The sequence below is a fragment of the Vulpes lagopus genome, chromosome 19 (assembly GCF_018345385.1).
Source record: "Vulpes lagopus strain Blue_001 chromosome 19, ASM1834538v1, whole genome shotgun sequence".
Classification (NCBI taxonomy): Eukaryota; Metazoa; Chordata; class Mammalia; order Carnivora; family Canidae; genus Vulpes; species Vulpes lagopus.
The window spans coordinates 24,453,193-24,477,704 of NC_054842.1; the positions used below are offsets into that span (position 1 = coordinate 24,453,193).

General features: G+C 36.7%; 1 protein-coding gene across 1 annotated transcript in view; it reads right to left on the reverse strand.

Moving 5' to 3' along the window:
- KCNH8 (potassium voltage-gated channel subfamily H member 8) overlaps positions 1-24,512 on the reverse strand; it is a 367,485-nt gene that overhangs the window by 172,799 nt on the left and 170,174 nt on the right. Inside the window, exon 3 of the mRNA XM_041734461.1 lies at positions 24,374-24,505. Coding sequence (XP_041590395.1) covers positions 24,374-24,505 — 132 coding nt within the window. The remainder of the gene's footprint in view (positions 1-24,373; positions 24,506-24,512) is intronic.

Genomic DNA, 24,512 nt, shown 5'->3' on the forward strand with positions numbered 1-24,512 from the left:
AGGAAATTTCTCATCACTTACCAATAAATTAGGGCAGGTTTGGATGAGTGCTGATGGAGCAGAAGGTTGATTAACAATTTCTGAGTGCACCTGGTGCAGTTAATTAAACAGTAATTTTTTCCTTAAAAAAAAATCAAAGTTACACATGCACATGTCTGTCAATAGTCCAAAAGTTTTTAGAAAACCAGAATTTTCTAGATCCTCTCATCCCATTTTTTCCTGTATCAGAAACAAAACTTCATGTCTTTTGGCTATTTTTTTAAGTAATCACTTCTAATGCCTATATTTTCACTTTCTCAACTTTCCAGTTCTAGGTGCTACTGACTTGTTTCTCACTATAAAAGATGAGAGTTTAATTCTTGTATATCCCATCCCACAAGCACACACAACCTCTTTCCATCTCCCCTTCCTCCCAATATGGTTACAGAGATACTTTGGTTAGATCAGTCTTCAGCATTCACAATATTTTGACAGTTGAGCCATTTGGTGTATGATATTTTTTCTTCACACAAGTTTTTTTCTTTCTTTGGAGTTAATAATTATCTGATTTTTTTTACTTTGTTTTCTATATATTTATCACTAATAAAAATCCAATCTCTTCACTAATTATGTGAATTTTCCCTCAGTAAAGTTTGACGCAGCAGGTGGAATATTAACTAATCTTGAACCCTTCCCTCAGAGCCTCTGTCTGCTCTGATCTGGGCAGGATGGCTTGCTCAACCCAGGGCAGAGCTCTTATCCTGAGCTGTCATCTTAAGATAATATACACTCTTTCAAATTACCTCTTCATTTGCCAAATCTCATGTCTTCATTTTTCTAGCTTACTGCCTCATTTTGGCATATCACAGCCTCTAGTAGATTCCTCAGAAAAGGCGCATGGAAGGGAAGTAGATTTTTACAGACCTTTCATGTTGGAGAAAAATATCGGCTGGATATAAATTCCACATTGGTTGATTAGCAGCAACCAACCCTAGCCCCTGACAACTATCATTCTATTCTTTGCTTTCCTGAGTTTACCTACCTAGATATCTCATGTAAGTGGGATCATATCATCTTTGCCCTTCTGGGACTGCCTTAATCCACTGGGCATAAGGCTGGAATTCCTCCTTTTTAAAGGCTCAATAATATTCCATTGTATGTATATGACACATTTTTTTAACGCATTCATGCATCAGTGGACATTTAAATTGTTTACATCTTGGCTCTTATGAATAGGGCAAGAGTGAACACTGGAGTGCTAATATTTGAGATTCTGATTCCAGTTCTTTTGGATAAATATCCAGAAGTAGAAATGTTGGATCATATGGTAGTTTTAATTTTTAATTTTTGGAGGGACCTCCACACCTAGTTCCCAGGCTATACTATTTTGCATTACCACCGACAGTGCATGAGAGTTCCAATTTTTAAGGCAATGCTGTACTGCTTTTTAGCTTCCAGTATTCTTTTGAGAAGTCCAAAGTCATTCTGGTTTCTGATCCCTTGTATGTTACTTTTTTCTTTTTTTTCTAGAATCCAAAAGAATAATCTTTTTGTTTGCAGTATTATGAAATTTCACTGCAGAAACTCACATCCTTCAGTTCCAGAAACTTGTACTAGTTGATTAATAGAGTCCTTCACTCTAGTTTCTTTTTATTCCTATTTCTCTCTCTCTTTCTTTGATACTGTTTTTAATCTAGTTCCTTAACCTCCTAGATCTGTGCTGTTCAGTATCACAGCTGCTAGACACCTGTGGCTTCTCACATTTGCATTTAAATTAATTGAAATTAAATAGATTTTTAAAATTCAGTACTTCAGTCCCACTAGCCCCACTTGAAGTGTTCAATAGCCATATGTAACTAGTATGTACCCTATTAGCACAAATATAGAACATTTTCATTATCACAGAAAATTCTAGGACAGTGCAGTCCTAGATGGTCCTCTAATCTTATCTATTTTCTTCTTTTTTCCACATCTTTGTCAGTCTGCTCAAATTTCTGAAAGATTGCTCAACTTAATCTTCCAATATTTCTATTAAAATTTGAGAAAAATCATTATTTTTAAAATTCCAAATTTTTCTTAAACTTTGGAATTTAACTTTTCTTTAAAAATTTATTTTCTTTTCCTGTATCATCCTACATTTATATCTCATGGATTTAATATCTAGGATTTAATATCTATTCTTATGTGTCTAGAGATATTGAATATTAAGCTTTGTTATTCCTAAAGAGTTTCTTCTTACTCAAGGTAGATTATTCATCTGTGTTTATATTGGTTTATATCCTTTATATTAAAAGATTTCAGTAGAAGTCCAGGCAGTTTTAGATATCTGCTTCACATTTAAGATATTACTCAGCCATTAGAAATGACAAATACCCACCATTTGCTTCAACGTGGGTGGAACTGGAGGGTATTATGCTGAGTGAAATAAGTCAATCGGAGAAGGACAAACATTATATGGTCTCATTCATTTGGGGAATATAAAAATTAGTGAAAGGGAATAAAGGGGAAAGGAGAGAAAATGAGTGAAAATATCAGTGAGGATGACAAAACATGAGAGACACCTAACTCTGGGAAACGAACAAGGGGTAGGTGGGCAGGGGGTTGGGGTGATTGGGTGATGGGCACTGAGGGGGGCACTTGGCGAGATGAGGACTGGGTATTATGCTATATGTTGGCAAATTGAACTCCAATAAAAAAATTAAAAAAAAAGAATGGAACATGATAAATCTGAATGGAAGATCTAAGCACATGGATAAGATGTGTCAAATTTGTTCTTTGTCATAGGGTGATATGGCTAAGCTATTTCCATGAGCAAATCCTACTATCAACATATTCAGAACTTTCCTCCTGTGCTGTTCAGATTATTTTGAAAAGATTCTTCCAAACTCTTATCAACAGAGTATACACTTGGCTGCTAGGGTTCTAGGAGCAAACTTGAGAAATCAGACCAGGGTCAGAGTACTTGGGATGTACATATTTTTATCTCCTCCTCTTTTAGTGCAGCACTTGTATCCCCAAATGTGCCTGGTTTTCTTCAGTCCAGAGATCTTCAGTCTCACTCTCACAAAAGGAGAAGTCTCACATTTTTTCAGCAAGGGCAGGGAAGTGTATCAGACACCTATTAGGTGTGCTGTGCATTCATGACCAAAAGATTTATATTCCAGCGGTTAGGAATGCCATGATTGAGGAGAGTCACTTGCCAATGATCACATACTATTTGGGGACAGCGTGTGTATAGCGATTGGTTGCACTGAGTGTCCAGGCCCTTCACCCAACTCAGGACAGTTCTGAAAGGTCATCCTGTTACCATACCAGAACCTGAAGTCTTCTGCTTCATCCTACTTTCTTTCCTTCTCACCCAGATCTTTTTTTTTTTAAGATTCTATTTATTTATTCATAGAGACACAGAAAGATAGAGAGGCAGGGACACAGACAGAGGGAGAAGCAGGGAGCCCGACATGGGACTCGATCCCGGGTCTCCAGGATCACACCCCAGGCTGCAGGCGGCACTAAACCACTGCGCCACCAGGGCTGCCACTCACCCAGATCTTGATCCTACTAATACTTGCTTCCCAGGGAACTTAATAGTTTGGAGAGGGCAGTTGTCTGGTTGCACAGAGTAAGGGAAGAAATCTGTGGATTCAGCTGCTTCTTAAAAAATACTTTCAAATGACTTTTGTGTTTTAGCTTTACCATCATCCTCACTTTGAAAAGGAACTCTTCTTGAGTCTTGGAAGGTGCTACAGTAAAAATCACATTTCTTCTGAGCTTTTTGCATGACTGGTTAGGATTTAGGTTTCCCAGATCCATTCAGTTTGCACACATCAATTTGCTTTTCAGTTTCTAAAATTTTGTTGCTATTATTTTTGACCTATAAGTTTATGTCTTTAAAAAAAATCTTTTCACTGTCATTTTAGTGACATTTGGGAAATATGTACATGTAATTAGCCAGTTTCTTGATGCAGACTTCACTCTGCCTTTGGAACTTCTGACGTTTTTATTTGCAGGCCATAGTGGAGTAAACGGAAATATTAATCGTTAAAGCTCTCTGGTTGCACTAATCCCAGTAAGGAGAGTTGAACAGGTAAGAGATAATATATATCTTGAAAGTTGATATATTCTTAAGTGATGGGGAACTATCAGATTGAAGTTCAGTATGGAAGGAGTTATTAGAGATTTTGCAATTATAAGATATGACTAAGTATAGATTAAAAACTAGACATTATCTCAAGGATCATGGTGGTTCACAAATTGAATGACAGTCATAACTACCTTTAACAGCCATCCTGATGGAATAGAATGCATAAAATGCAGGCATTTAAAAGCTATCTTTTTATTAAACTCAGTATCGATGAGATATAACATGCATTAGTATGTACTGTTCTAGACTCAAAAGGAGTAGAATGAACTTCAAGAGGGCTTAAAGGAAAATGGCAAATATAATTATAGGGTTGGGGACAGGGAGAACCTAAGTAGTAAGCAGAAAAACACACAGTTTATTCAGAAGAGAAGAATTACATGATTTTCTAATGGCCCTAAAGCATATAAAGCAATACTCATTTGTTTTCACATTTTTAAGTGCTTTTTCTGAGAAAATTTAATGGGATAATAGGTGGGTAAAAGTACCTTATTGATAGGAGGCCTTTCAATGTTAATTTTCTTCCTTCTTAAAGGACCCAAGCATGATCAAATGGTCTTAAACTTCATCAAGAAGGAATGAAGTTTTTTGTTTTTGTTTTTAAAGATTGTATTTTTTCATGGGAGACACAGAGAAAGGCAGAGACATAGGCAGAGGGAGAAGCAGGTTCCCTGCAGGGAGCCTGATCCGGGACTCTAGGATCCAACCCTGAGCTGAAGGGAGGGGCTCAACCGCTGAGCCACCCAGGCGTCCCAGGAATGAAGTTTTTACATAAGAATTCCCTAGAAGTGAGTATTTTTAGAGAATGGGCTTATTGTTTTAAAAACCTGTACTGAAATTTACATTGAAAAAGGAATGGATGGATTATATCCATGAATGTATGCAAGAGGATTTTCTTTGTATAATGAACCTAGGAATCGTGTATTTCTTCAGTTTTTTTCTGTATTTTCCTCATTTTTTTTCATGAATGACTATGCGGCATTTTTATAAGGGATTACCATGGTTATATATTCCTTTATACCGTGGTGTAGAAACTCTCTAATGTAGCGATTATAACAGATCAAACTCTGAAGCCAACCAAGGCTTGGGTTTGAGTCCTGGCCTCACTACTTACCAGATTTGTGACCCGTGGGCACAGTACTTAACTTTTAAACTCATTGATGATAATATCCCCTACATTACAGGGTGGTTGACAGGATTAAGTTTATAAATATATGAAAAGCATTTAGAAGAACAACTGGTTTATGGAAAGCATTCAATAATGTTGGATATCATTTCTATTCCAAGGAACATTTAAGGCATTTACAAAATTATAGATTAGGAAGATTTTAAAAGTAAAAAGAATTTAGGCAAAGGGTAAAAAAGAACAAAATGAAACTCAGAAAGAGCTAAAAATTTGATATTATTTATTCATATTATTAAATATTATTAAATTTCTAGTTCAATTAAAAAGAGGAAAACATGGTTGAATATAATAATTAGAGTAGCTATAAATAAATTTTCAAAACTCATATCCTGACCTAAAATAAATCACCCCAGGATTCTCATAAAGGAGTCACTAGATTATTTAACTTTTTTTAAATCACAAAATGTAAAGAAGTTATATAATCTCCACTCTTAAATACCCCTAAGACTAAATTTGTAAATATTAATGAATACCCAAGGGTCCAGACTTCCTTATGGTAAGCAAATATGCTTTTTGTTTTCTAAACTACAGAAATCAAACACAGCTTAGCTTCATGACAAAAATGCCCCAATGCAGGGACATACATTTCCCCCTTTAGTTATAGGTAAACAAATCAATAGCTAGAAAGCTGTAATGCTTCTGAGATTAACTCTGCATTTCTATTTTCTGTATTTATCAGCTTACCTACCCTGTGGTGAGTCTTCCTATAATTGAGAATGTATCCCAAATTACACTCATTTAACTATTGTTTTTCTTACTTTGTCATATAACATTTGTACACATTTAAAACATTTACTTCCAAAGAACTCACTTATTTGTATTTAGGCCATTTTAATAATGCCTGCACTTTGATTATGCTTTCTAATCTATGTGCTAGTATAGTATAATATATATTTTTTAAGAAGTGTTTTGGGTGTCCTTTAAAATCACTGTGCACTACCAACAATACTCGAGACTTCTACTACTCTTTGGGAAACATTAGATTAAAATAATAAACTTTGACATACATATTCACATTAAAGCTCATTTTTAAATGTAAAGTTAATAATATCTAACATAGAAGTGAAAACTATATTCCTTTGTTAAATGAAAAAAAAGAAGGGAAATTTTGAGGGATACATTAACCACTGAAATCAAGCCATGCTTACTCAGGTGAATGCCTTTCCTGCTTCTTTACTAAGATAATGCTGTATTTATCCACAAATTTTCAGCCACTGCTGTTAACACAGCAAAATTATCTAAGGTAATAAACTAAATGAGTTCCCTCTATTTTTTAAAAAATTGTTTACTAAGCATCACTATAGATGTCTTTCAATGAGTTTTTAAGTTTTTATTTAAATTACAGCTAGTTATCATACATGTAATATTAGTTTCAAGGGAACGAAATAGTGATTCAACACTTCCATACAAAACCCAGTGTTCATCACAAAAGCCAACCTTAATCCCTATCCTCTATTTCCCCCACTCCATCCTTCAGTCTCCTCCCCTCTGGTAACTATCAGTCTGTTCTTTAGAGTGAAGAGGCTAGGTCTTGGTTTTCCTCTCTCCTTTTTTCCCCTCTTTGCTTATTTGTTTTGTTTCTTAAATTCTACATATGAATGAAATCACATGGTATTTGTCTTTCTCTGACTGATTTATTTCAGTTAGCACAAAACACTCCATCCACTTTTTGCAAATGGCAAGATTTCTTTCTTTTCTTTTGCCTTTTTTCTTTTCTTTTCTTCTCTTTTCTTTTTTATGGCTTAACGAGAGTCTAATAAGTAAAACAGCCAGTTGTGTCCTGTGCTTATTTTTGCCAATATGGCAAGTTTGAAAGTCTGTCTCTATTTATTTATTATTTATTTATTTATTTATTTATTTATTTATTTATTTATTTAAGACAGAGAGAGAGAGAGAGAGAGAGAGAGAGAGAGAGGCAGAGACACAGGCAGAGAGAGAAGCAGGCTCCATGCAGGGAGCCCCACGTGGGACTCGATCCCATATCTCCAGGATCAGGCTCTGGGCTGAAGGCAGCGCTAAACCACTGAGCCACCCTGGCTGCCCAAGAATCAGGTTCTAATCAGACTTCTAATCAACTGTACCAAGCAGGGTATTTATCTGTAGATTCTTTTGAGCTTTTTGTGTAAGCAATTATATCATTTGAAAATATGACAGTTTTGTTACTTTCATAACAATCTTTTATTTTTCCCTTCTCATGGCACTAGTCAGAGTTGCTAACTTAGGCGAAACAGAAATGGCAACAACAGTGTGTTGTTTCAATTGATTATTATATTGGTCATTTTTTACAATTTTTTTCGTAGACATAACCTTGATCAAAAAGCAGAAGATTCCCTTATTTGTATTTTTGCCAGGAGCTCTATATAAAAATATTTTTAATATGTACTGTGGTGGAACTCCTGAACTTACTGAGATCATCAAATTGTCTCCTAAATTAATCAGCTAATATGGTAGATTTATTAATACACTTTCTACTGTTGAATCTTTCTTGACTGTAATAAATTCAATTTGCTCAGAATGCATTGTTGCTTTTATTCATTGTTGGATTCAGTCTGTTTCTATTTTTTGTTTAGAATCTTTGCATTTACATTTATGGTGAGATTAGCTTATCATTTTCTTTGTCATGCTTTGCAAGTTGTCCTTAGCTGGGTTTAGTGCCAAGATTATAATTTTTCTGTCCTCTGAAAGAATATGTTTAAGACTGAGTTTATATGTTTATTAAATGTTTGGGAATACTCATTCATGAAATCATTTGAGTTTAATATTTGTGAGGAAAATATTTAAGCAAGTGATTCGATAGGTTTAATTATTACAGGATAATTCAAATTTCCTTTCTCTTCTTGAGTCAACTTTTAAAAATTTTTCTACAAACTTTCCATTTCACCTAATTTTGAAAAACTATTGGCATAAAGTTTTTGATTATATTATCTCTTTAATCTCTGCTGTATCTCCTGTCATTTCCTCTTGTTCATTTCTAATATTAAACTGTCCAACAGGAAAGTTTTGTTGTAAGTGAATGATCTATATTTTGGGTAGAAGTTTCTGTATCTTATCTCCATTATTCAAGAGTTCAAGTGGATAAAACATTCTAGGTTGGCACTGATTCTCATCAACACTTGGAAGATATTGTTCCACTCTCTTCAGGCTTTTATTGCGTTGAGAGGAGAGATGCTAGTCAAATTGGCTTCCATTTGCAGATAAAGTCATTTCTCTAAGCCTGCTTTTAAGATCTTCTCTTTGTACATAGTATTCTTTAGTTTTACAATGACATTTCTAGATTTGGTTTCTTTACATTTCTTCTGTTCAGATTGGTTGGGCTTCCTAAATTTGAACATTGAGTTGCATTAATTTTGAAAAATCCTTAATAGTTTATTACCCATCATTCTTTCATGACAGAGAGAGAGAGGCAGAGACACAGGCATAGGGAGAAGCAGGCTCCATGGAGGGAGCCTGACGCAGGACTCGAGCCGGGTCTCCAGGATCACACCCTGGGCTGAAGGTGGCGCTAAACTGCTGGTCCACTGGGGCTGCCCTATTACCCATCATTCTATTCTCTTTCTAAAAGTCCACTTTTTAAAATCTTTTTACTCTAACCACTATTTCTCTTGATTTTTTTCATGTGTAATACATTGCAATAATTGGATTGCTTCTTTTCTAATTCACTTCCTTTTTCTTTTTCTATGACTAACCTATCCATCTTTTTCATTGAGTTTATTTTTAATTATTATCTTTCTCATTTATAAAAGTTCTGTTTGGTTCTTCAAATATACATGTGATTTTGATAGTCTTTGTCCCTCTATCATATTTTATAGCCCTCTTGAATTTTCATTAAATAAAGCATACTTATATTCTTATCTGATAATTTTAATATCTACAGGCTTGAAGATTCAATTTTGTGATTTCTTTTTTTTTCTGGTGACTCTTGCTCATGATAATTTATCTCATAGCATTGATGACTTTCATTGTAAGCTCATGTTCCTTGGAACTTTGTCTCAGGATTCTTTTAGAATTGCAATTAGAAATACCCAATGGTGGAATGCAAACTGGTACAGCCACTCTGGAAACAGTAAGAAGTTAAAAATAGAGCTACCCAATGACCCAGAAATTGCACTACTCGGTTTTTACCCCAAAGATACAACTGTAGTGATCTGAAGGGACATCTGCACCCCAATGTTTATAGCAGCAGTGTCCACAGTAGCCAAACTGTGGAAAAAGCTCAAATGTCCATCGACAGATGAATGGATAAAGAAGATGTGGTAGGGATGCTGGTGTGGCTCAGTGGTTGAGCATCTGCCTTTGGCTCAGGGCATGATCCCGGGGTCCTGGGATAGAATCCTGCATCAGGCTCCCCACAGGGAGTCTTCTCCTCCCTCTGTCAGTGTCTTAGCCTCTCTCTCTGTGTGTCTCATAAATAAATAAAATTTTAAAAAAAGATGTGATATATATATATATACATATATATATATACACATAAATACATACATACACAATGGAATATTACTCAACCATCAGAAAGGATGAATACTTACCATTTACATCAACATGGTTGGAAAAGGAGGTATTATGCCAAGCGAAATAAGTTAATCAGAAAAAGACAATTAACATGGTTTCAGTCATGTGGGGTTATATAAGAAATAGCACAGAGGATAGGGGAAGTGAGAGAAAACAAAATGGAAAGAAATCAAAGAGAGAGACAAACCATTAGAGACTCTTAACTATAGGAAACAAACTGAGGGATGCTGGAGGGGTGGTGGGTAGGGGGATGGAATAACTGGGTACATGAAGATTAAGGAGGGCACGTGATGTAATGAATACTGGGTGTTATATGCAACTGATGACTAACTTAACTCTTCATCTGAAACTAATAATGCACTATATGTTGGTTAATTTAATTTAAATTAAAAAAAGATGTTGAAAAAATATAAATATGTTCAATAGAATATTTCTGAAATAAAACCCACTTTTCCAGTAAAAAAAGAGAAATACCCTATCAGAGAAGATTTGTGTGCCTGGTAATCTCACAGACCAGAATCACTTTAAATAAAATTTTCAGCTAGGTTTACTCAATTTCCAACAGATGTTACAAATTCAGCCCCAAATCTAAATGAGTGTGATCTTGTGATAAGGAATTCTTATGAAAAATGTTCTTTTTCTTTTTTCATGCTTTACGCAGATCCAAGGTTTAGATAAAGAAGTCTTCTTCTTTGGGGCCTCTCACCACCCCCCCACCACAGATGACACTTCAATGTTTCAATATGTGAAAGATATACTATTTTGTATCAATGATTTAACCCCACAAGAGAAAGTTGAAGTGTCCAATTTTCTACTTGTTATAAAAATGATAACTCCTTCCTCGACAGCAGGTGTGAAAAATATCTGGCTTGCTTGTGACTACCACCTTCTTCTATTCTCCTATTCACTATGGCCTTGGCAGACAGAGTTCAGTAATTGATTATAGCAGCCTTCCCCTGTGAGACAAGATGCCACCTCAACAGGCTTTTCAACATAAAATCTAGGTAGTTATTTCCAGCCAAAAGACATTAGATTATACAGTAACTCTTATTTGCCAACTTTGTCTAGATCATCTGATTCATTAGATTTTTTTTTCTCACCACTGTCATTTGTTATACTCACAAATTAAGAGCTTCTCTTTTGATTCTAACAATGATGTGTGGTTGCACAAGGGTGGTAGTCACTATGAAAAGACACCAGCAAAAATGCATTTCTTAGTGTACATAATGGATATAACTCTAATCCACAAATCTAGCAATGACTGCACAGAGTAAAATGGCCAGCCAGCAGTACTTCTGCAGATATTGATTAGCATTCTTGGCTTTCAGGTTCTCCTGTTGTCCCAAGGCTGCCAATGAGCTCATGTAATTGAGCAGAATATTTTGTCAAGCCTTTGAGAAACTCCTTTCATTCACCATGTTCCTGTTCTCTGGTTATGTGAGAATTTTTGGGTACCCTCTAGTCCTTTCCTACTCACTGGTAGCCAGCATTTTCCCAGGAACTTTGCAGTTAGACTAGATCATTGAAAATCAGTTTTCCAGGGTAAAATACCCTCAGCAGATATTTGGGCTTATCTGAAGTTCTATTCGTGCACAGAAGGTAATGACAGAATATTATTAGGAATAATTTCATTTTAACTTTAATTTAGCCAACCTCCCTTTTAACACAAAGCTAGACTACTTACTCAAAAAGTCATGATCCAATGGTATGGTTTGGTTTTCTGTCCTTAGGTAGTAATGTATATAAATAAGTTGTTAAATAATTTGTTAACTTGTAATTTCATTAATCTATCATTCAGGTTTTGCTGAAATTCTATTGCAAGGTGAAATACAGCTGGAGTCCCATTTGGGCTCCATCATTTAATGACTGCTCTCAGCTCATACTATGGCACCTTAAACATGTAAGAGAGTAAATACTGGAGAAATCAACCCAAATCATGATACTTAGCCACTCTGATGGTTACTTCTTAACACTGTGCTTCAATGGGACTCAAGGCTCTATCATATTCCCTCCTTCTCTGTTGGGTTTTACAGCTTCCTTCAGAAGTTCCTGAGTACATTTCTTAGTGATCATATTACCCTAAACCACTTTCTTGAGAGATGAGCCCTCACAGATGTGTCTCTCATATTGTGCTATAATATGTGGGCTTTCATATTCCATCTAGTAGGGATATTTACCCATCTTTTCACTAAGGTTGTATAAATAAATTAAAAATTTTATATCAGATATATCTGGAATATCCCATTTCTCCTTTTTATACAAGGATCACTGATTTTCTTCATTAGTCATTAGAAGTTGTTATTTTCCTTTTCAATAGTTTTACTATCTCTGCCTGTTCTGCTACTTTATTTTACCTTGCTACGTAAGACTTCCCATATGCTTAAAAATCCCCCATTTACTCCCTAAGCCTCAGCTTATTGCTGGAGTTTCCCTAGCTCAAAAACTCCCTTTTAATAAATAAGTTTAAAAAAATCATTCTAAACTGATTCCAAATAGCCACAAGACTCTGCATCTCTTAATGGCACTCAGTTCAGTCTTTCATGTGCCCACCCCTAATCTCCATTCTGGTTAAATTCACTCAAAAGTGAATCAGATGTGGCTCTGCCTTCACACAGCTCAGAGTCTAGAAGGGGAAAAGGAACACAATAAAGAAACAAACGCACACACCAGTGAGCTCATATGCACCATTTATAACTTCCAAAGTTTCTTCTCAATATAATCAGTCATTTTAGCAGCTTTCTAGCTAATAAATATTCATCTCACCTCCCATCTTGCATCAACATTAATATGAATGTTTGCTATGAAATGCTAATACTTAGGCAAAAAATTTGATTCTCCACATTGAGTCTGTACATATTTTTCTCAAGAACTGAAAGATGTATTTTTAAAGTAGATTAAATAAAATTGAGTTACCATATAATTTCAAGAAATTGAAGCAATTAGATGAACATTTCAGTAGACATTTATCTAGTGAAACTTCTATGTTCTCTCTGAGCCACATCATTCCCCACAAAATGTGTCAAATAAACACATTCAAAGCCTCATGGAATTTGGGGGAAGCCTGTTGTAGAGACAAACAGGATTGCTCAGTGGGGCTCCCAGATCTTCTTGTCTGCAAACAAGCTAGCTGGGATGGACAGTGGACTTTTATTGATGTGAGAGGCAGAAACTAAACTCAAACCCCCTGTAACTGGGGACCCAGGCCCTCCCTTCAGTGTTTCCCAGCACTTACCTGAAAGGCTGACACCTAAGCACTTGGCACTTAAAGGTTTGTTTTTCTCACACTGGCAAAGCCATCACCACACTAACTCATATAAAAAGAAATGCAAAAAGGGTAACCACTCCTACACCACCACCCTCTGCAGCACAAACCCATGTCCTGCCTGTCCTAGGTATGCTTCTCCATAGGATGCTGATCCCAGAGACACAGGACCTCATGGATCTTTCTGTCCATGGTTCCAGACTGTACCATATCATTCATGACAATTGCATAACAGCTATAATCCCTGAATTAGGAACACTCTCTAATACCAACCTCCAGGTGAATTCTGTTGGATACAGAGAATATCATTAAGAATGCATATAACCAACCAGAGGCCCAGTTATATAGCTTTTTAAAATTCTCAGCCTGAATTTTTTTAAAATTTTATTTATTTATTCATGAGAGAGAGAGAGAGAGAGAGAGGCAGAGACACAGGCAGAGGAAGAAGCGGGCTCCATGCAAGGAGCCCGACATGGGACTCGATCCCGGGTCTCCAGGATCAGGCCCTGGGCTGAAGGAAGTGTTAAAGCCTCAGCCTGAATTTACTAATCTTCTTAATACTCATTTGTCTAGTGTTTCAATTAGTTGGTCATTTAATTGCAAAAATGTTTTAAAAGTTAAGTTCACCCCCCCCCAAAATGGTCAAAATCATGTCTCCATTCATGAAGTAATAAAACTATAAATACCTTTTATAAAAATTAGAATAATAAGGTATTAGGTTCATAAAGATTTGTCCAAGGATGACAAGTTCCAAGAAAAAATTCAGTCCACATATATGTTTAAATTGGTTGCAGAATATTTTAAGTTTTTCTTGATTTTATTTTATTTTTTATTTTTTTAAAAGTTTTTCTTTAAAATAGAATGACTCTAAAAAAAATAAATAAATAAAATAAAATAAAATGGAATGACTCTGTGAAGCAAAACATGTATATTATGCCTCAGTTTCCACCATAGTTTATCACAGGATTTCACTCATCTTATTATCCCATGGTCCCTAAAGGCAACTTAGCTTATAAATCTTGGCTTTCACTATTTGTCTTTGGAAGACTATTTTAAAAATGAAGATAGTGAAAATGTACAGAAAACCCAAAGGATTTTTTTCTTTTAATATAGATAATATAGATGAGATGAAGATTCTTCAATCACCTTAAGCATCTGCCTGGGCTGTTCATTTCATATTTCATCACATATTTGACAAAGAATTGGTATAGATCTCCTGGAGGCAGAAATAGATGTCCTCACAAAAAAGTATCAATTTTTACAATAATTCTCCCATTAGACAACTGCTCTCTATTAAGATATCTGCATATGTTTCTTCCACTTTGTAAACCAAAAAAAGTGATGGGAACAGTATTAGAATGTTCCACACTGAAAATGAAAATATTCCATGTATACAAAAATCATCTCAAATGTAATTAATATCTGATCAGTAGCTTAATGATTTGGAGAATATTTGTGTGTGTGTGTGTGTGTGTGTGTGTGTGTGTGTGTGTATAAATAATGACTTCAGTTACCTTAAAAATACTGACCAAATTGAGATTCCCAGAAACTGAAAGATAATCAGGAATATCAACAAGAACAGGAAATTGACCAATAGCAAAGATTCTATTTGAAGTGAAATGGCCATTCAACACCAGCAGTAAGAACACATTTTGAGAGGGAACTGACTCAGGTAAATACATGTCAAATGGTCTTTGATTTAAATCAAGCACAAAAGAGCCAAACAATATATTCATCAGAATGTACACCTGAGACATGCAGTTTTGATAGTTATGATCTGATGATTTTGAAGAAGCAAGAATGCTATGTTGTTTGCTCTCCCTGAATAATAAAACTTGCTAAATTGGACGTCATTTATACATTTATGTATTCATCCATCCATCCATCCCTTAGGTATTTCTTGAGAACTTACTGAGTGTAAGTGACACCCACAGAGAGGCAGAGCCTGTTCCCTGATGTAACCTAAATTTTAATGGAGGATAGAATTATTACAGTAGAAATTAGCTTTGATGAAGTTCATTTCAGATGGCAGTAAATGCTATGAGGACAATGAACATGCTGATGTAAGGGATGGCTGGAGGTGGGCTCCTTCAGACAGGGTGGTCACAGAAGCCCGTTCTAAGAAATGTGTATGGCCAAAGTCTTCTCAAATTCGGAGGCACAGGTAAATCATCTGAGGATCTTACTAAAATGCAGATTCTTTTTTTTTTTTAAGATTTTATTTATTCATTCATAGAGACAGAGAGAGAGAGAGAGGGAGGCAGAGACACAGGCAGAGGGAGAAGCAGGCTCCACACAGGGAGCCCAACGTGGGACTCAATCCCGTGTCTCCAGGATCAGGCCCCAGGCTGCAGACGGCGCTAAACCGCTGCGCCACCAGGGCTGCCCTAAAATGCAGATTCTGATTCAGAGGGTGATGAGGGCCTGCCTGGTGTGTCAGGTCCTTGGATCTCACATTGAACAGTAAGGACTATAATTAAGATAAAAATGGTAAAAAGAATTGGGGCAGGAGTTTTCTATTTTGATGACAATCACATGTGGGGTTTGGAGAAGAGACTGCAACAAACCCAGACTTCTGTCCACCTCATTTCCAAATTTCTATATTTTGTTTCATAGGAGGCCCTAGGGCATGATGGAAAGAGAGCTGCTCTGAGACCAGGCAGTCCTGGGGCTTGAGTCCTGTCTCCATCTCCTCATGGTACCAAGGTTTTGGACAGTTCACTTGCTTTCACGTTTTTTTTTTTTTTTTTTTTTTTTTTTTTTTTTTTTAAGTTTCACTATTCTCCATTCTAGTAGAATCTGTGGATAATCTGTCTGACTTATAGAAAATCATCAGTAAATGATAGACACTCTAGATTGGTTGACCTAACCTGACTTCCAAGTCCTTCTTCTCTTGGCTATTTCTACTCCAAAGGTGTGAAAACTTTATAAATAGACTGGAAAACTTTGATTTCCTAGCCTTTCTTCCAGCTAGAGAAGGCCATGTGAAAGAGTTATGGTCACTGACAACTTGATGGAAATTCCCGGACACTCCTTCCCGCCCACAAAAGCAAAGCCTCAAAAGGAGAAGCCTTTGCCCTGTCTTTCACTATCCTTTCTGTCTCAACAGAAATGAGTTCTAAAGGTGCAACAGGCATCTTAGAACCATGAAATGACAAGAATGAGAATGAGGTGCAAGCTGGCTCAGTAGGAAGAAGCACACAACTCTTGATCCCAGGGTGGTGAGTTTAAGCCCCATGCTGGGTGTAGAGGTTACTTTAAAAAAAAAAAAAAACTTAAAAATGAAAAGAATGAGAATGACAAGCAGCACACACGAAGACAGCAGAGCAGAAAGGCAAAAAAGAACCTGAGTGCCTACCAGTATTGCTGTAACCATTCTAAACATGGGCTGCTCAGCTCCAGACACTTTGCAATATGAGAAAATAAAGCCCATACTGGTTAAGCTTATGCTGTTAGGTTTTCAGGTTCTTGCAACTGCTATTGATATCTAATTGTATAGTGCAGCTATTCATTTTTATTTCTTCTGAAGTCACTTAGTAAGAGGAAAAGGTGGGTACAATGTAAAACTTTCATCAGTGTAGTTAATACTGACAACCTGCTGCTATCTGCCAAAAGTGAGGCTACCAGGAAAGCCATTGCATTTGAATACTGGTTTGTATCACTGCTGAAGATAATTTGAGGCGCTTCACACATCAACCCCTAAATTCTCAAGACAAATCTGAAGTGTTCACTTTTTTAGAAATTATATTTAAAAGTCTCCAGGTCTGGGTTAACTGGTGATGTCGTTGCTACATAATGCATAGCTTGGTGTCAACCAGCATTTCAAACCAAAACTGGGGCGTCCTATAAGAAATAAACAAAAATAACTGCCTCGGGCCCTGTGCCTGAAACAATAAGGCACAAATTATGTACGCAACTGGTTTGAATGGAAAACCAGATCAGTATAATGAATGAACTGCTGGGAAATGAAGTTTGGAAAACAGACACATAGAACTGACTATAGAGGAAAAGATCTTTCTTTCTTTCTTTCTTTCTTTCTTTCTTTCTTTCTTTCTTTCTTTTTTATTTTTAAAATATTTTATTTATTTATTAATGAAAGAGACACAGAGAGGCAGAGACATAGGCAGAGGGAGAAGCAGGCTCCTCGCAGGGAGCCCGATGTGGGACTCGACCCCGGATCCTGGGATCAGGCCCTGAGCCAAAGGCAGACAGTCAACCGCTGAGCCACCCAGGCGTCCTGAGGAAAGGAACTTTAAAAAAAAAAAAAACTGAACATTGTCTTGTAGGGGAAAGTCCTTTAATAAAATCAATTAATCAGCAAGTATGTCCTCTTTATCTATTATGTGCAGGCACTTCAGAAATTCAAAGACTATGGAGGAGTATGCCAAGTTTAAGGTCCTCTTCACAGTTTGAGAAAGACAAGCCAGATGAATGAAGCCAGCAGAAAACACAGAGCTGTCCAAGCGAAGGACCCCCACCCTGAGCTCAGGTGGTTCAGGCAAACTGACAACAACGAAAAGAAGTAGGATTCCCCTGGTGACGAGGAGTGACAAAGGTGGTTAGATTGAGGGCAAATCTGAGAAATGGGTGTGCAGAAAAATGAGGATGAATTGTATTAGTTAAGTGTGAATAAACCAGCTTGGTTTGTCCAGAGACTTCAAGAAGGTTAACATGAGGAGGACTGGGATCTGGTCTTGCATAGCAGGGGTGGGGGTCCCCACAGGGAAGCCTACCTTTCCCTCTGCCTATGTCTCTGCCTCTCTGTGTCTCTCACAAATAAATAAATAAAATCTTTAAAAGAAAAAAAAGAAGGTTAACATGAATGGTTGTTAGAAAGTGGGTTGCAGGGGTGATGAGAATGTAAGACCTGCTTTCATAAAAGCACATCTGTTGAGAGTCAAAAGGGGAGGTGCTGCCCCCTTACTTCCGGGTCACACAGCCTTTCATCTGTGCGTGCACACCCCTCATGTCTCCCTATGTCTAAATCTACTCTTCTTATGAGGACACCAGTCAGACAGGATTAGGGCCCACCATAATGGCTTCATTTCATCTTAATTACCTCTTTAAAGGCCCTATCTCCAAATGCCGTCACATGCGGAGGTAGTGAATTTAAGGCTGTTCAACATAGGATTTGGGAAGCACACAATTCAGCCCCTAATTGTCCCCAGGCCAGAAACTTGGAGTCAGTCTTCTGCCTTCATCTCCTGTCAAGTCCTACTTCTAACTGTGAACTCTAGCTCCACATCTTCTACACTCCACACCATCTATATCTAAAATGTTAACTGGAATTTAAATAAAAACTTGAAGAAAAAATAAAGAATGATGTAATACAATATTTAAGACTTAAGCTCTGCCTACTTACATAGAGATAAACTTCAGCTTCCTGACTTTCATAATCTGCTTCCAAAAAATGTCAACTATTTGCTAGTTCAGCTCCTGAAATTAACATCCCTCTGTTGGGTGCATCAAACTCCACTCGTCTTTCAAGATTTGCTTAAATATTATTTTCCCTATGAAGTTCTTGGCTCTGCTCCAATTCTTGTTGGCCCCACCCTATCTTTTTCCCTTTTCTGGAAAGGATTTACCAGTTCTGCCTCTCTACTGTCATTGACTACACTGTATCACAAATACTGGATCGGTGTCCTTCATAAGATCACAAGCTCTTGGGAGAGAAAAAAAAATCCCAAGAAAAGAATGTACACTCTGGACTTTGATTTGGTTATACAAATGTAAATCTTAGTTATATTAAGATTTTTTTTTTTTACTCTGTCAACTTTATCAACTATTATTGCACTTAAATTCATTGGTAAATGGAAATAAGAATAATACCTAATTCACACAGTTATAATGAGAAATAAATGAAGTGTGTTAGTATGAGGCAGAGACTCAATAACAGCTAGCTATTAAAATAATACAGAGAATATAACAATGACCACAACTCTCTTTTACTGAGCGTATTCCATATTTTCTGTCCTATATGATTTGCATATATTATTTCTCAATAAAATTGATTCATATATTGGGACTCACAAAATGGGACCCAGTGCCCTGACATCTAAACCTATGCTAGGCTGTACTTAGGGGAAATACCAGTCAAGGAATCCTAATATACACCAAGCACTATCCTCCAAATCAGCTTTAGCTAGCTTACCTTATCCTAAAACATAGGACCTTGCTAGCCTCATAAGGAAATCCCCTATCTCCTAGCCAATCACATTGTTTCCATGTTGCCCCTACTATGTCCCTAGAAAACTCATTCTTGTCCAAAATCCGAGTGACCCACTGCTCGTGACACACTGTATACTCCCAATCCATGGAATGTTTTCCCTTGAATAAAGGGCATCAAATCCATTTCTAAATTCCATGATCTTTGTCATTTGACAATCTAAAACAAATGTAGACACGTACGATTACCCCATTTTATAGATGAGAAAATTCAGTCTCTGAGACGATAAGCAGCTAGTCTAAAATCTAATACCCAACATGTGGTGGAACCAGGATTTCAGGTAAGTATAGATGATCCAAAGCATCTCCATTTTGACATCCCCTAATAATACAAATCTGAAGGCAGAGTGGGTACTCAATAAGTATTTGTTGAATTACTTACTCCACTATTAATCCACTTTTAAGTTGTATTAAAACATTTCTTACTGATAGTAAAAGACGTGAACAGAGTCTCACCTTATTGTAATGCTGGAAATGGATATAGAAGTTAGTGGTTTACACACTATTTTTAGAATGGAAGTAAAATACATGTCCAAAATAAGGAGGGTATTAGGTAGTAAAAATCACCAGATTTCTGCTGAAGTCCTCCATACCCTCCCTCCCTTCTCCGTCCCTCTCTTCTACTTCTCCCCACCAAAAACACACCCCCAGATCACCTACCCAACACACATCTCAGAGAGCTACCGGGTGCACCTACATACAGTACTTTGTATTTTATGTTAATCTCTGATTGATGCTGTTCCTTGTATCTCATACCTTGCAAGCCTTTTCTTTCTTTCTTTCTTTCTTTCTTTCTTTCTTTCTTTCTTTCTTTCTTTCTTTCTTTCTTTCTTCTTTTTTTTTAATTTTATTTATTTATGATAGTCATACAGACAGAAAGAGAGAGAGGCAGAGACACAGGCAGAGGGAGAAGCAGGCTCCATGCACCGGGAGCCCGATGTGGGATTCGATGCCGGGTCTCCAGGATCACGCCCTGGGCCAAAGGCAAGCGCCAAACCGCTGCGCCACCCAGGGATCCCGCAAGCCTTTTCTATAAAATATGTTTTTCTTCATTTCAAATAAAACCCCAAGGGGATCCCTGGGTAGCTCAGTGGTTTAGTGCCTGCCTTGGGTCCAGGGCATGATCCTGGAGTCCTGGGATCAGGTCCCACATCAGGCTCCCTTGCATGGAGCCTGCTTCTCCCTCTGCCTGTGTCTCTGCCTCTCTCTCTCTCTCTAGGTCTCTCATGAATAAATAAATAAAATCTTTAAGAAAACCTCAAGCAATATAGATATTAATGATGAAAGTATTTTTTAAAAATAGAAGTGCACAAGTTATACCTCTTAAAGTCCATCATTGAGCCTTGGTAAAAATTAATTTAATTAACACAAATCTTATTTCTACAACCCAGTGAACTTCAGTGATACATTTGTATGAGGTGCAATATCAGGTCAATCGGGCTCACTTAGAGTTTTCTAGTGCTATGAAACAATATTGCTCCAGTTACACAGTGACATTTTAATGATTTTCAAACACTTATCCTGAAGTTCTAAAAATATCATACGCTAAGATGTGCCTTTCCTGCAAGACATGCCATCAATTGGTGAATTTTAATGTATTTTTCTCTATTAATGGCAGGTTAAAAATAAAGAAAAGAAATATATATCTATTATTTAAGATCATTTTATAACCATATTGGCTTTATAACCTTATTGGTGGGACATTTATAATAAGGTAGTAACAGAAGAAAATGTTCTTAAGTGCTCAGTACATGTTGGAAATAATACATAATCTCCTATAAAGTAATAATCATTTGAGGAAAAAGTTATAAAGCTATACAAATTTAGGGACTGTTATCAAATATTTCAAAATTCCTAAGTCATACTTTGCATTATATAGTTAATGTTAAAAATGTTTTGTTGATATTTTTTGCTTTAAACTTTGCAAGTGATAGAACATGATTGTACACGTTCCCTAAACAAACTGGACTATTACTGAGCATAGTTGAACATTATTTATTTAAATATAAACGTAAAACTCATTTTTAAGATAGAACTTTGAATTAGGGGCAGCGGTTTAGCGCCGCCGTCAGTCCAGGGCCTGATCCTGGAGACCCGAGATCAAGTCCCACGTCAGGCTCCTTGCATGGAACTTGCTTCTCCCTCTGCCTGTGTCTCTCTCTCTCTGCCTCATTCTGTCTCTCAGGAATAAATAAATAAAATATTACAAAAAAAAAAAGAACTTTGAATTAGTAAAATTGTTACTGGTTCCAGAGTATCCAAATTTATGCCTTCCACCCCCAAATGGCAGGTGCGGTCTTTCATGCGCAAGCAGTTCTGTTAGTGTGAAACATGTGGCCTCCCTCTGCTCCTTTACTTACTTCTTCCCAGGGAAAGAAGAGGAACTTAATTGGATCGCATTTGGAAGGACGGTATTAAGGCACAGCTGCCTTGGGGAACACCTGATCTGCTCTGGTCCTTGAGCTTGAATTTATAATTTGGGGAGATCTGCCTTGCCTCATTACAGCTTGACCAAGGGTAACTCTGCCTAAATCCAGAGCTGAGAAAGGGGAAGCTCACTTGCTGTAGATGACACATGTCAGATGCTCTGTTATCAGTATTATCAGAAAGAAAGGTGATATGCTGGTCTCCCATCTGCTTTATTCTTATTCCCTTGTGAGTTGGTCCAGCGCTTGGGTGGAGAAAAGGAGCGTTTTCATTGAGCTCTTTCAAACCCCAAGTGAGTAAGTATAGTCTTTTTATCAATTTCAGTCTTCCAGGACAGGAATTTCTCCCTATCTGCAGAGCAGACATGACAGACCTAAGACAAAGGTGATGAGTTAAATTTTATAAAACCATGACACATGATTCTCATGTTTAAAGCAAGTCAGATTAATTAAATTGCTCCCTTTGAAGCAAAAAAAAAGAAAAAAAAGAAAAGTAGTAGTCATATATTTTTTAGTTTTATATTTCTATCTATCTACACATATATGGGTGTACATAATATACACACATATTCAATATATGAATAATGATTTTATTTAAATATTCTTTACTGTGGCATAATAAATATAAATATATATAAACATATATACATATATATATAAATGTGTGTATATATAAATATGTATATAAATGTCTTTCTCTCCTGTTCCTGGCAAACAACTATTAATTTTTTGGAATCTCTGAGATGAGGAGTGTCTTTTATACACTGATGAATGATTAGTGGCTGGGGGGTCGCTAGATAGCTTCAGTGATGAATGATTAGTGGCTGGGGGTCCCTGGCAAAATTAGGGAGTTGGAACTTTCACCCCATGCCCAACCTTCTGGGAGAGGAGAGGAGCTGGAGACTGAGTTAATCACCAATGGCCAATGATGTAATCAATTATGCTTACATAATGAAATTTCTGTAAGAATTCCTGCAGCAGGCTTGAGGGCTTCTGAACTGGCGAACACACTGAGGTCCTGGGAGTGTGGCTCACCCACAGGGACCATGGCACCTTCAGATTCCCCCTCTCCATGCCTTGCCCTATGCATTTTTTCCATTTTGCTATTTCTGAGTTGTATCCTTTTGTGATAATATAAGAAAAGTGTTACCCTGAGTGCTGGGAGCTATTCTAACAAATTACCATATTCGCAGTGGGGAATGTGGGGTAGCAGAGCCTCCAACTTTAAAGCCAAGTAGAACAGAAGTGTACAAGTACCCTGGGCTCCCCATATTTGTGACTAGCATCTGAATTGAGGGCAGTCTTGTGGGAATGAACCCATAAACCTGTGGAGTCTGACACTAACTCTGAGTAGTGTCAGAGCTGAATTAAATGATAGGACCCCCTAGCTGGTGTCCATAAAGTTGGAGAACTGGTTCTTGGTATGGAGAAAATCCACACACTTAGTGTCAACAAGTGGGGTGAGCAAATACAATTCATACTCACCTTCCATATTCCTATAATACCAAAAACAAAAACAAACAAACAAAACTAAAAACAAAACTGCACATTGACTCCCACATTTTCTTTTCTCTCACTGGACAGATGTTACACTTGCTATAATATCCACGTAACTTTCATTGTAAGACTGTTCTTTCCTTTAGTATGTAAAATATGCCTAACCATTTAGTAATGCAAACACACAGGAAAAGGGTTGTGTATTTGGAAACATTTTAAATGATGGAAGTGGGGGTGGGAGTACCATGATAGTTCTCTCTTTTGGGTTGTCATTTCAAGAGACATTCTATATTTAAAACACTAACATATATGTTTTAAAAGAACCGGAGTAAGAGTTCATTCTTAAAAAGACATAATTGTTGAATGTCAAATAGCTGGTTCTCATAAAGAATTTACTACATAGGACATCCCTGAAATGACGATTGCTTTTTCTCTGGTCACCCCAAAGTATCTAATCCTACTCCTGTTTAAGTGAAACAAAACTGACATTTTTTCAGCATCAATTTTTGTCAGTTTGCATGAATTGCAAGAAATTTCGTAATAAGTATAAAGAGAAGGAAAAGCATAAAGAAAAGGAAAGCAACATAGAGCCTTAGACTCCTTTAAAGATCATTAAAAGCTTATTTATACCTTAAAACAAATAATTATACTGTTCTATATGATGAGATACAGATACACATTTGTTTCCGACAGTCCACTCTAGCAACCATTAAACTTGATTCTTAATTTTGCACGTGAAATTTTCACTTCTAGGTTTTGAGCTACTTCACTTTAGATGAAACTGACAGATAAACTTTTAATCACATCATTTTAAGTTCACTTTTTGCTCTTGACTCATTTTCTTCCCTAATAAAACAAGTTGGTATGATGCTTTATATTCTAGTAAACTATTTTCCATTCTCATTCTATTTGCATAGGAATATGAACTTCTGGTTCCTGTCAAATGAGTCTTTATTACTCAGACGAGAATGTAAATTCATGTAATGTCTCTGTGATTTTGGAATAGGCACCAAATACTGACTGCTAACAGTTCTGAATATTTATCAGTTGCTGTTATTAAAAAGGCAGTTTTTTTTCCCTCCCAGAGTTTTTGAGTAAACAATTTCAAAATGTTGCTCCATCTGTCAATGTTTTCTGAAAACAGTACCAACCTTCTTTTTTATCTTCTGGAGTAATCTTCACTTTTGTATCTGTTATATCTTTGAATGAGGCCAGAAAAAGTACCACATCTCCTTTCTCATTCTTTATAGGAACAATATCCAATAGGCACCAAAATGGAGACCCTGCAAC